The sequence below is a fragment of the Leptonychotes weddellii genome, chromosome 10 (genome assembly GCF_054177405.1).
Source record: "Leptonychotes weddellii isolate Sample4059 chromosome 10, ASM5417740v2, whole genome shotgun sequence".
Lineage (NCBI taxonomy): Eukaryota > Metazoa > Chordata > Mammalia > Carnivora > Phocidae > Leptonychotes > Leptonychotes weddellii.
In genome coordinates this window covers 31,254,538-31,267,281 of record NC_138378.1, presented here as the reverse complement: position 1 = coordinate 31,267,281, position 12,744 = coordinate 31,254,538, and the positions used below count along the sequence as shown (strand labels likewise).

Genomic DNA, 12,744 nt, shown 5'->3' with positions numbered 1-12,744 from the left:
TTTTTTTTTAAGATTTTATTTATTTATTTGAGACAGAGAGAATGAGAGAGAGAGAGCACATGAGAGGGGGGAGGGTCAGAGGGAGAAGCAGGCTCCCTGCCGAGCAGGGAGCCCGATGCGGGACTCGATCCAGGGACTCCAGGATCATGACCTGAGCCGAAGGCAGTCGCTTAACCAACTGAGCCACCCAGGCGCCCTTATTCAATGAGAGTCTTTATTTTTTCTTCTAAATAGCATTTAGCTCATAGTAATATTAATTTTTCTCCTTCCACAATAATAAATATATAGAATTCTGTTTATTGAGTTTACTGCTATAATTTTGTATATAAACTGAACATACATCTCTGGATATGCAATGATAAGTGCATGGAAACAGCAGACCCCCCAACTCTGAGGTCACAGATTAATTTGTGTGTTGAAACAGTGACCCTCTCATCTCCCAGAAAAATCTAAATGAACTTACTTGGGGGACAAAATTGTGAAATAGTCGTTCATGATTGCTTGGTTTTTCATTTTCCAAATGTAAGATATTTATAGCACAATTAATGAGAGAAGAAAAGGGCTCTCCCAAACAGAACTTCATTATGTTATCACTTAGTCATTTAAAAAAATACAGATAGCATGGATATAGGCATATTCTAGATTTCTGTTATAGTTTCAGCTGTTATTGTATGGATGGATAGGTGGGTGGATAGGTGGTTTGATGGATACATTGATAGATGATATAGACATCTAAATTCCTTTCTCACAGTATTCCCCAGAAACAAAGTGACTGAGTTTCAAGTCTGCACATTCAGCTCATTAATGAAATTGGAAGAGTTTTAGTGGGAAAACGGGAAGATTTAAAGGACTCAGCAGTTTCAAAGGAAGTATTCAATAATGCTCTGACCACAAAAGAATCACATAGGGAAGGGTTTTTTCCTTCTAAATATCTGTCCTGGTAGTGAATTTCTAAGACTAATAGTCCAGCCCCATAATAGCCATTTATTAATTTGCTGAAGATGAACTAACAGGTTCTCTGGATATAAATTCCAAAGGACAAGTGATTGAAATGCCTCTTTGATATGAGCGGGGGACCCTTTCTTTTATCACAATTATCCACATAGCCCAAAGATAGTGGCATCTTAACATACTCTGATCATCTCTGTGCCTCCATCATTGAGTAAGTGATGAGCTGGCAATCACTCTTTTTTGTCATCTGAGTCCATCTATTAATTCCTCCTGGACCTAGCTCATAATTCTCCTCTTCCTGAAAACTTACCATGATTTTTAGTTTGTTCATCTCTGATCTTTTCTTTACTTTATAATCTTCACTTTTTAACTTGCCTTCATTGACGAGTTGTGTTTAATGTTCTTTACTCATTTCAGATTTACAAATTTGTGTACACCGGAAGGCAGTGTGTACATTGGTATGTTTCAAAACTGCTATATAATCTCTCCCTCCATCAGCCTCTATAATTCCTGAAGGTGTCTGGGAGGGGTATCACTAGATATCAAGTGATAGTATCCTTTTTAAAAATTGGAGAAGAGGTAATGAAAAAAGGATGAAACTAAATCACATAGCAAATGTGGCTGAAATTAAGACCAGAACCTAGAATTGCCCATATGTTGTAAATTGAACAACTCATCGCTAGGGAATGGAGTGCGCAATAGAAAGTACGTATTTTATTGACCCATTTTTGATGGGTTGTGATGTCACACACGAAGCATTTGCATCCAACTGGTGCTATTTTGTTTAGCTCAAAAGAGTCTGAAGAGTATCTCAGAAAGAGAGCTAGACTAAGCTGAAAGTAATGTAACATTCATTGTGTATCAGCTATACTTTGATTTGAGAGAGAGGACACTAGACTGGAAGAGAGAGGCTTTGGGTTTGAATCCCAGGTCTGTTATGTATCAGTGGGCAGAGTCAGCTCTGAGTTTTAGTGTTACTCGGGAAAGGAAGGAGGAGGCCTAGATGATCTCTAGATTCCTTCCAACATTAAGATGCTAGAAGTGATTCTGTGGTCCCAGAGCTGAATATTTCATGTATTCAGAGATAGGAAGGGTAGAGGCAGACAAGAAAGATTAATATTGTTTAAGATGGATAGAATTTAGAGAAATGATTTTTTTTCTGGGATATAGACCCAAAGATAACATTGAACATGAAAAATTGTTATATAGCTAACTATTATTTGTCAAGTTCAGAGAAAGTCTGGATAATATTTTTGCTACAGGATTATCCAAGCAGGTCCAATAATTGAGAAGGTACTTAAAGACCTTGGCATACCTTATAGTCATTATTCATGTGGTATATCAGTCAATATGAATGCCCAGGATTAGAAATACCAGGAAGCTATTTTGGGGGAAGACATGAATTCCTGAGAACATTTCATTGAGTAATCTGCCAGTTATTGATAAAGAGAGAGAATAGGAATGTGCAAGAGTATAATTTCTGTCCAGAATGGTGGCTAAAAAGACTTTTAGTTGGTCCACTGTGATATAAACAGATTAATACTATTTTCTTAAAAATTTGTACAAAACATGGGGCGCCTGGCTGGCTCAGTCAGGTGAGCATTTGACTCTTGATTTTGGCTGAGATCATGATGTCAGATCATGGGATCGAGCCCTGCATTGGACTCCTTGCTCAGCGGGAACTCTACTTAGGATTCTCTCTCTCCCTCTCCCTTTGCCCCTAACCTCGCTCATGCACTCGCTCACTCTCTCTCAAATGAATAAATAAATCTTTTTAAAAAATTTACACAAAGCATTATTGAAGAAGAGAGGAGGCCAGTTGTTAAATCCACAGAAAGTAACAGTACCTATGTCTAAGAGAGTTTGAAGAACACCCTGAGCAAATAGAAAGAGAAATGATAAACAGGTAAGATACAACTGAAATGCAGTTGGAAGCTGCTCAGATAGACTTGAGAGTTTTGAGGATGAGTTACTAGCATTCGTACTTAATGCATCAGAAGATGTCCATTTCCTCCTTTTCTCTTCCCTGTGCTTACCTTTCCCTGTTCAAGGTATTGCTTCTTCCAAGTTCATCTGTTGGGGTGGGTGTAGATGTTCTTGCTCTGAGAAGAGGTCCAGATGTATATATGACAGGTGGTTCTTTTTCTCTCTGGGGGATGCTCACACAGAACATCACCTAGTTGGACAATCAATCCATTTAGACCCCTCCTCCACAAGCAATCCTAACACTCCATATGATGGAATACCGTTCAGTGATTTTTAAAGAAGAATGGGGGGGGGAAGAATAGGGGGAAAATTGGCTATTAATTCACAGAACCACCTGGATTAACCTTAAATGCATTATAATAAATGAAAGAAGCCAGACCAAAAGGCTCCAGACTGTTTGATTCCCTTCATATGATATTCAGGAAAGGCAGAACTACAAGGATGAAAAACAGATCAGCAGTATACCAAAGGTTTGGGGAGGAGGTGGTGTCTGACTGGGGGAAAGTTCAGGAGATTTTGAAGGGGAAGGAGATTTTGACCCTGTAATGGTGAATACATGATGCTTCGCATTTGTCAATACCCATAGAACTTTCCAGCACAAAGAGTAATTTTTTCAGCCAATCAGGAGATCAAGAGGATCCCAGGATGGAATACAAACTGTGGCAGAAGAATGTAACTGTTACATTTGTTTGATATAATGTCATTGAAGGGGGTGTTAACCTAAGTAACTTTGGAGAACAGGGCTTTCTTTGAATGGAAACTTTAAGCCCAACGTCCAAAAAAACCATACTAAACACTGTACTCTAGCTGGCAACGGTGTTTCCCATTGTGGTGTGGGGTAATGATTCTGAAACTGCTATATCAGTATACTGGGATAGAATAACCAAAAGAATGGCAGATGAAGATCCAGGGTTTTCACCAACAAATATGAGGGAAAGCTAGAATGAACTATGTGGTACCCTAGATGAGATTCAGAGACAACAGTATGAATTCATGTTTAGCTTAATACAGTTACAGATGGACAGATATATTTAGAGATGGGTGTGCATACCGGGGGAAGTGTGTGTATCCATGTATTGCCTGGCTCTGTTCACTGAGAGGGCCTGGAAACAGGGTCACCCCAGTAGCAGAGAGCACACCCAGCATCCAGATATTAGTTTCTAATATCATTATCCAGTTCAAGGAACCAGGCCCCTTGGAGAAGTGGTTGATTTTAGGGCAAGCTCAGGGAACTGACAAGATGAACCCGGAGCATCTTGTAGCGCCAAAAAAGTGAGGAAGGGCTCAAAAAATAAGAGGATGGGGGCTTATGAAAGGGACCGAGCAGCCCATCTGAAAGAGCTCTCAGTAACTAAAGCTAGAACAGTTAGAGCAACAAAACAAAACAAAAGTATATTTTAGGATTATAATCCAAAGTATAAAACAAATATCCATGATTCTATCCATACTGACACAACTAAATGATTGAATAAATAAATAGGATGCAAGTCTCCTGTGCAGAATTCCGCATACGTTATATAGATACCCCTTCTCAGGGAGGGAGACTGATTTACTTCCAAGGGTATAGTTTGGAAAGCAGGGAAGGAAGGAGAATGTAACTTTATAGTGTGGAAACCTGGTGAGCACTCCCTGGGCCAGGTGACCAAGGCCAACATCAGCAGTGATAAGCCATGTTGATGACAGGCACGCTGGATATGATGTGATAAAATTGGTACCTTACTCTGTGATCTCCCCTTCCAAACCAATAACCTCAGTTTAACCATGAGAAAAACATGAGAATTTCGTAGTTGAGGGTATTCTGCAGAGCCCTGACCACTATTCCTTAAAACTGGCAAGGTCATTCAAAAACAAGGAAAGTCTGAGAAACTATCACAGACCAGAGGAGACTAAGGAGACATGACAAATAAGTACAAGATATCCTGGATGGGACCCTGGAACACTAGGGAAAAAGCTAATGAAATTCATATAAACTGTGGAGTTTAGTTAATAGCAGTGTAAGATGTTAACAGTACAGTAAGGGATATATGAGAGCTCTGTATGTTCTCTTTGCAACCTCTCTGTTCATTTAAAACCATTCCGGAATTGAAAGTTTATTTAAAAGAAAAGGGTACAGACCAAAAGTCTTCATCCTGGACTGATTGGATGGAAAAAAACAAAACCTTGTCTTTCATCCTGGGGGGACTTTGGGAAGCACTGATCTATAAAGCGTGTGCTCTAGGACCGCTTTGACTTTGTCCTCTAGTTTGAAAGCCTCTGTTCTACTGAGATGATTTTGAACTCCTTTGCTACTTGCTCAAAGGTATTTTTCTCTTAAAATCCTGGAAGTCTGGAGTCACAACACTTTGATCCCCACCCCCCATCATATTTTGCAGCAAACCTTGTCATTGTCAAGGCACAGCTGACTGGCTTTGTAAGTGGTTTGTGATTTCTTTCTGTTCCTGGTATTCCAGTGTTATTTAGGTTCATTAAAGGTAACATTTGGGCTTGGCAGTTTGTCACTAAGATTTCAAGTACGACTACATCAATTGCTAAGCCATCAGACGTTAGCGATGATGATACGGAAGTGTGGCTCTAGCAAGTATTACCGTTAGATGCTTAATGAGAAGATCACATATGATCACAAATAAAATCTCACAAGTAATCTTCATGCTGTTCCTTACTTACAGTTCAGAAAGTGCCTTCCTCTTCCATAAAATCTGGTAACCTCAGTTTTCATATGTCTTCCATAAAAGGGTAAAAAAAGAAAAAATGTGTGCCCATTTCTGGGTATGTTAATCCTCAAGTGACGGTGTTTGCTGGTTTTGCAAATAATCTGAATAATGGATGTAAAAAATAATATGCTTTTTCTAATGAGTTATAGACTTAAAATTATAATCATCTTATTGTTAGGTGGTTAGGGTTTGGGAAGGGGTGGGGAGGAGGTTTCCCCTAAACTGGTAAATAAGATGATTACTTATACAGTCTTCTAAATGGCTTTCTGATATTTAATCTCTCTATTGAGATAGGTAAAAGAAAATTTGCAATTTAAGATTATTTGCAATTTAAGAATATTTGACTTATTTCACGACTGAAATCAGTCAACAGTTTTTTTATTATCACTTTTTTAGGGGACGTTCCTGGGGTCTTTTTTCCTCTGTGGTTTAAATTAGATGGAGTAGGGGCGGGATTCCAACATCAATTTGAAAGCATGAAATGTTTTCTTTAAATGGCATTCCCTTTACTGTTCCCAGACAATCGTTAGAGGAAATAAACCGTGCAAGGAAACCTCCATCAACGGCCTGCTGGAGGACTTTGACAACATTTCCGTGACTCGCTCCAACTCCCTAAGGAAGGAAAGCCCGCCCACCCCAGACCAGGGAGCCTCCAGCCACGGTCAAGGCCATCGGGAAGAAAATGGCTTCATCACCTTCTCACAGTATTCCAGCGAATCCGATACCACTGCTGACTACCCGACTGAGAAGTATCGAGAGAAAAGTCTCTATGGCGACGACCTGGATCCATTTTATAAGAGCAGCCATGTGGCCAAGCAAAATGGGCACGTCACGAAGACCAAACACGGGGAGGCCCACTATCCTGAGATGAAGCCTTGGAAATCCGATCTCGCCAGATTTCCCCTTGATTATCATGCACACTTGGACTCACTAAGTAAACCAAGTGAATACAGCGACCTCAAGTGGGAGTACCAGAGAGCCTCAAGCAGTTCCCCTCTAGATTATCCATTCCAGTTCACGCCTTCTCGAACTGCAGGCACCAGTGGGTGCTCCAAGGAGAGTCTGGTGTTCAGCGAAAGCGAGTGGGGACCCAGCCTGGATGACTATGATAGGAGGCCAAAGTCATCCTACCTGAATCAGACCAGCCCTCAGCCTACCATGCGGCAGAGGTCCAGGTCAGGCTCGGGGCTCCAGGAACCGATGATGCCCTTCGGAGCCAGTGCATTTAAAACCCACCCCCAAGGACACTCGTACAACTCCTACACCTACCCTCGCTTGTCCGAGCCCACAATGTGCATTCCAAAGGTAACGTTCACTGCCTCCTTCCCTCCAGTGTGCATGCACCCCACAAAGGTGGTGCTAGCATGACCTTCTCACGTAGTCAGATTCTAATGTGATGGTTTGCCTTTTAAGTGAGAATCCATATTGAAACCCTACCTGATTTCCAGCCACAAGCCCCAAGGGCAGAGGATATAGGGCAAGGCACATTTATTCATTAAAATCAAAGTCTTTGGAGATCTCCTACAGGGTTTCTGATTGAAAGGCAAAAAAAAATTCTTTATTTGAAAGCTATCCTGATATACTACTAATAAATATTGTGTGCTCATATTATACTAAGTCCTCTGTTAAGAAGCATATGATTGTAAACCATTAGATGGAGGAATACAGTGTTTCCTGCATTCTGGCAAAGTTTACAAGGATCTGTTGAAAAGGAAAAAAAAGTCAGGATTGCATGGTAAGCTTTTAATAAAGTTCATTTTAAAGTTAAATTTTAATATAATAACCATTCTAACAGGTGTGGGGGGATATCTCATTGTGGTTTTGATTTTTCTCTGATGATGAGTCATGTCTAGAACCTTTCCATGTACCTGTTGACCATTTGTATATCATCCTTAGAAAACTGTGTTTTCAGGTTCTTTGTCCATTTTTTGATTGGGTTATTTGGGATTTTTTTTTTTTTCTATTGAGTTGTATGAGTTCCTTATATGTTTTTTAACCCCTTAACAGACATGTGGTTTGCAGATATTTTCTCCCATCCCATCGGTGACTTTTAATTTTGCTGATCTTGCCCTTCGCTGCACAGAAGCTTTTTATTTCAATGTAGTCCCACTTGTTTACTTTTGCTATTGTTGCCTTTTGGTGTCGAAGACGAAAAATCATTGCCAAGACCAATGCCAAGGAACTTACCTCCTATTTTTCTTCTAGGAATTGTATAGTTTCAGGGCTTACATTCAAGTCTTCAATGCATTTTGAGTTAATTTTTGTATGTGGTGTAAGACAGGGGTCCAGTTTCATTCTTTTACACGTGCCTGTCCAATTTTCACAGCACCGTATATTGAAAAGACTGACCTTTCTGCATTTGTGTATTCATGGCTCCTTTGTCAAAAATTGATTGACTATGTATATGTAGGTTTATTTCTGGTCTCTAATGTGTTCTATTGATCTCTGAGTCTGCTTTTTTTTGCCAGTACCATACTATTTTGATCACTATAGTTCTATAATATAGTTTGGAATTAGGAAGCTTTGTTCTTCTTTATCAGGATTGCTTTGGCTATTTAGGGTCAAATATGATTTTTTGTGTGTGTGATATATTTGAATACTTACGGAAGGAAGCTGTTTGGGTCAAGATCATAGAGAAAGTTCTGTCCAGAGGCAATAATGTTTTAGCCCTGGGGCCATATTTGGCCCATTGACCTGGTGCCTCCACCAAATAGTCATTACCAACTTCTGAAAAATCAAGATATTTCACTTAGAATCTTCAACTTCTGGGTTTTAGGCTTCTCTTGAAAAAAAAAAAAAGGCATGATCTGATATCCCTGGGCCCACATTTTCACCTAGCATTGGAAATGGAATTGGCTGGAGACAAAGTCTCCCCATTAGAGGGGACCGGCCCTGCCCAACCCACTTCATTCATTTTTCCCATTAGCCTAATCCCTAGAGGCATTTGGGATTTAATATAACCCCCCAGCAATCCCTGCACACTCATCTCACAGAAGGAGAAACTAAGGCCAGAAAGTCACATAGCACACTTAAGGTTTCATAGTTAGTTGGTTGCAAAACAAGGACAAAATTCAGGTCTGATGTTTCTCCTAGTCCAGTATTTTTCCCTTTATGTGGGCATACGTTATTTAAGGGGCTCAATTGCATTTGCCAGTAAAACCCGGGAGAAGCCCCAGTGGCCACCAGAACTCTAGGCTAAGTAGAAGAATAGGAAGAGGATGGAGGGAGGGGATAGATTTCTTCATTCCTAGCTAGATCTCTCTTCCTACAGACTTCCAAATATAAGGCAAAGCAGACCTGCTCTGAAATCTGGTTTTGTTAAACCCAGAAACAATGCAGAAAGCTATTGTGGCTCAGAAAAAAAATTAACATACTTACCCTTGGGAATGTCTACCAAGAGTTTTCAGCCCTTATAATCAAGGGCTGCTGTTCCATTTCACAGGAGACCCATGAGAAAAATCACAAGCAGGGTTAGTGGGAGGGTAGGAGGTGGGAGGCATGTTGGTAATTAAAATGTTTACTTGATTAAAAATATAACATCTCTCTAAAAAGACTTAGGTGCCTGTGACTTTAGAAATGTACTCTTAAAAAATCTACCAATCACATTTGGATTTCCTGCTGAGGGAAGAAATAGAGATCACGACTCAGATAATTTGGCTTTGCCTCATGGAAAGTCCTAGAGGCTGGTGGGTAATGTTCATGTTTCAAATAATAAGAGAAAGCATGAAATTTGTGTGGGTCTCCAGACAGAGCAAAAATAAGGAGGGAGGGATGTGTGTATGTGAAAAAGAGACAGACAGACACCAGTTTTATATTTTGGCCTAACGGAGAAAAACTACTCTTAACCCACAGAAAAAACTCCTCCAGCATTATCTACCTAATTTTCCTGTTGACATGACAGGAATCAAGGATGTTATAAATCTGTAGGTATGGCATCTATCTCCCTACTTCTGAAAGTTTGGGGCTGGGGCTGGGCAGATAAAACCTTGCGCAACAAATAAAGCCAACCAAAATCCATCCACACCACACAACTCCAAAAACAGCCTGATGTGGAGAGTGAATGCTTTCCACCGTCCCCTGCAGACAAGTCTGCTTTACAGGGAGGGAAACTGGCTAGAGACAGTGTCACCAGGCATCTGATTTTGCTCATTCCTGTGCTCTTCAGGGAGCAGGCAGCCTCCAGCTCACGTGTGTTGGTGCTGACCCAGCAATCCATGCCCTGCTCTGGCTCCAGCCGCTGGGAAGCCCCTCCGTGTAATCACAGTTCTGCCAGCTCACTAAGCACTTGCTGTGTGCCAGACACTCTTGTTGCCTTGTTGAGCCTCACAGTCCTGGAAGGCAGGAATTCTTGCCTGCTTTGTGCCTCTAAGGAGTCTGGGGGCTCTGAGGGGCTCAGAGACAGCCCGGTCAGTCAGCAGAGCTCATAGCCGAGCTGGGATCCGGCTCTCTGGGCTCAAACCCTTCGCCAGATATTGGACACATCCCCAGTGGCCCAGGAATAGCTTCTGCAGGCACCAAGCCTTGCACTTGCCTTCTTACAAGCTCCTTTAAATACCTGCAGCCATGAAGTTCCCTTGGGGTGCGTGGTCCTGTCCCACTCAATAGCGGGGTTTCTCGGCCTGGATACTGTGGACGTGCTGGGCCTAATAGTTGTGGGGGGCCGTCCTGTGCACTGGAGGATGGTGAGCAGCATCCCTGGCTTCTACCACTAAGTGCCAATAGCGTCCCTTCCTGTAACATCCAAAATATTTCCAGACACCATCAAATGACCTATGGGGAAGCAGGGAGCAAAGTCAGCCCCAGTTGAGAATCACTGTTCCAGAGCTAACCATTTGTCAAGTGCTTTGGGGCATTCAAGGGTGTAGGTCCTAGAGATAAACTGCCTGGGTCCTAGAGATAAACTGCCTGGCTTAAACTCCCAAGAGATAAACCACTAATAACTGGGTGAGTAAATTGCTTAACTCTGCTTCTCCATCTGTAAAATGGGGATAAATCACCTTGTGTGAGGGTTAACTATGTTAATAATTACAGTAGCCTAATTATGAATACACATAGTCTCACATGAATCTGTATGTGTAGCATGTGGACAGGTGACAGTTATGATGTGAAGCTGGGGGTTACCATGTTCCAGGCACCGAGCTAAGCATTTTGCAAACACTACCCAATTTAGCCGTCATGGCAATTCTGGAAGACTTCAAGATTATCTCCTTTTTACAGTGAGAAAGCTAAGACTCAGAGGCTAACTCTTTACGGACTTCCCAAGGATATGAAGGCAAACAGCTGAGTCAGGATCCAAAATTAGGTCCATCTGACTCCAGAGTCTATATATTTCCAAACATTCCTATTTCCCCGGAAGAAAACTGAGGAGCAGAAAAATGGGTCTGAGGTCTTGGGGCCCAGATGTTCATGCCTCAGGCAGCCCTCACCTTACTGGTGAGGAATGCGTGATGAGTCACAGATGGATTGGGGGCACACGGGGAATGTACTTGATTCTCTCAGTTCTTGGTAGGGTGGGATCCTCCGAGAAGCTCCTTAGCCTCACGCAGACTGTGATTTGTGGGGAAAAAGCTGGGGCCACGGGCCAGAAGGAGGTATTGAGAGTAAAGATCCCTGAGACTCTCATATGCGCTTACTCTACCTTGAGTGATGGTCTCATTCTGTTTTATGAATGACAATCCAGATGTTCTCACCCATTACAGAAGACATTAAGGGCACAAGTTCTAGAATCCTGTTCCCTGGATTCACACATTTACTGGCTGTATGATATTGTGTGTGCCTCAGTTCCTTCCTCTGTAAAGTAGAGTGTTTCCATAACTACTTTGACCTTCTTCTACAGATGAAAAAAGATGAGGAAATGTAAAGGAGTTCTCACACGGTGGGCACTCAGTGTTAGCCCCTCTTCCCCGGCATGTTTCTGGTTGGAAAACATGTCACCACGTCTGCTAACGCCAGCCATAGAAACATCCTCTCTGTGTAACCTTTTACATATTCTCAAAATATGGGAACAAGTCCCATGTGACTTTGCCCTCACAGCCATTCTGTGTAGACTAATAAGTTCTGCCGTCCTCACCTCAGAGATCCGGGTCACACAAGGCCAGAGTGGCCGTGTGACTTCCTCAAACCCTGCCACGCCTGAGTGACTGAGCTAGCCTGAAGACCCCAGTCCCACCACCCTACTGCTTACTCTACCCTCTAGAATGGGCATGAAATTCTCAGACTTCCCACAGAGGTCAAATGTTAAGAGAGAGCAGAATATCTAGCAGCATTCAAGCAAGAAGCGTCGTCCATAACTCTACATCTGTCGTTAGGATGATGGTTCTTGCCAACCAACCCATCTATGTTACCCCCACCATCTCCTGTGTCCCAGGCAGCAAAATGACAAGTGCTGCATCCCAGGACAGCCCAAAGAGGTGACACAGTGACAAAGGGTCCTGAGTGATGACAAAGAGTGTAAGAAAAACTGGCACGATTCCCCAGATCTTTCTTCTGGGGTCACCAGTGCAATGGTTTTTCACTGCTTAGCTGTTACTTCGCTTTCCCTGGAAGGAAAAAGCAGTGGAGGCAGTGTGCTTAGTCTTCCTGTGCCAATAACTGAATGACTCACTGTTCTTTGTGGCACTTGCACACCCAGATTCAGCTGAGGTTCAGGAACAAAACTGCAGCTCCTTACCCCAGCCGAACACTGTCAGAGATCCTGTAGGGCCCAATGGGTAACAAAATGGCAATGCTTGTGAAATCTTATGGGCTGCAACAAAAATCAGAGGTCTGGGGGAGAGAGAGAGGGAAGGAGGGAGGGAGAGGTGCTAATTGCTTAATATGACAATGGGTATTATTTTGATTTTTTTTTTCTTTACATATAGGCACTGATAGGATATTCATTAAGATTCATAAAACATCCAAAGAGGTGATTCAGAACATCTCGAACATCTGTCCCTTCTGATGGAGGCTTTACATGTCCTTTGTCACGGGACAAATCTTCCCGTGAATATTCCTGTGGTTCAAAGTATATTGTGTTTTGGTCATTATGAGTGAGTTTTCCATTACCAAGTTAAAATGAAATTAATCTGACCTGGCAATATCTGTCCCGGCTGTCTTG

At 42.0% G+C, this 12,744-nt stretch overlaps 1 protein-coding gene across 3 annotated transcripts in view; it reads left to right on the top strand.

Moving 5' to 3' along the window:
• Positions 1-12,744, top strand: part of PAK5 (p21 (RAC1) activated kinase 5) — a 298,952-nt gene that overhangs the window by 249,450 nt on the left and 36,758 nt on the right. For all 3 annotated transcript variants that reach the window (XM_081833216.1, XM_081833215.1, XM_081833217.1), the window contains one exon: positions 6,168-6,953. In XM_081833216.1, coding sequence (XP_081689342.1) covers positions 6,168-6,953 — 786 coding nt within the window. The remainder of the gene's footprint in view (positions 1-6,167; positions 6,954-12,744) is intronic.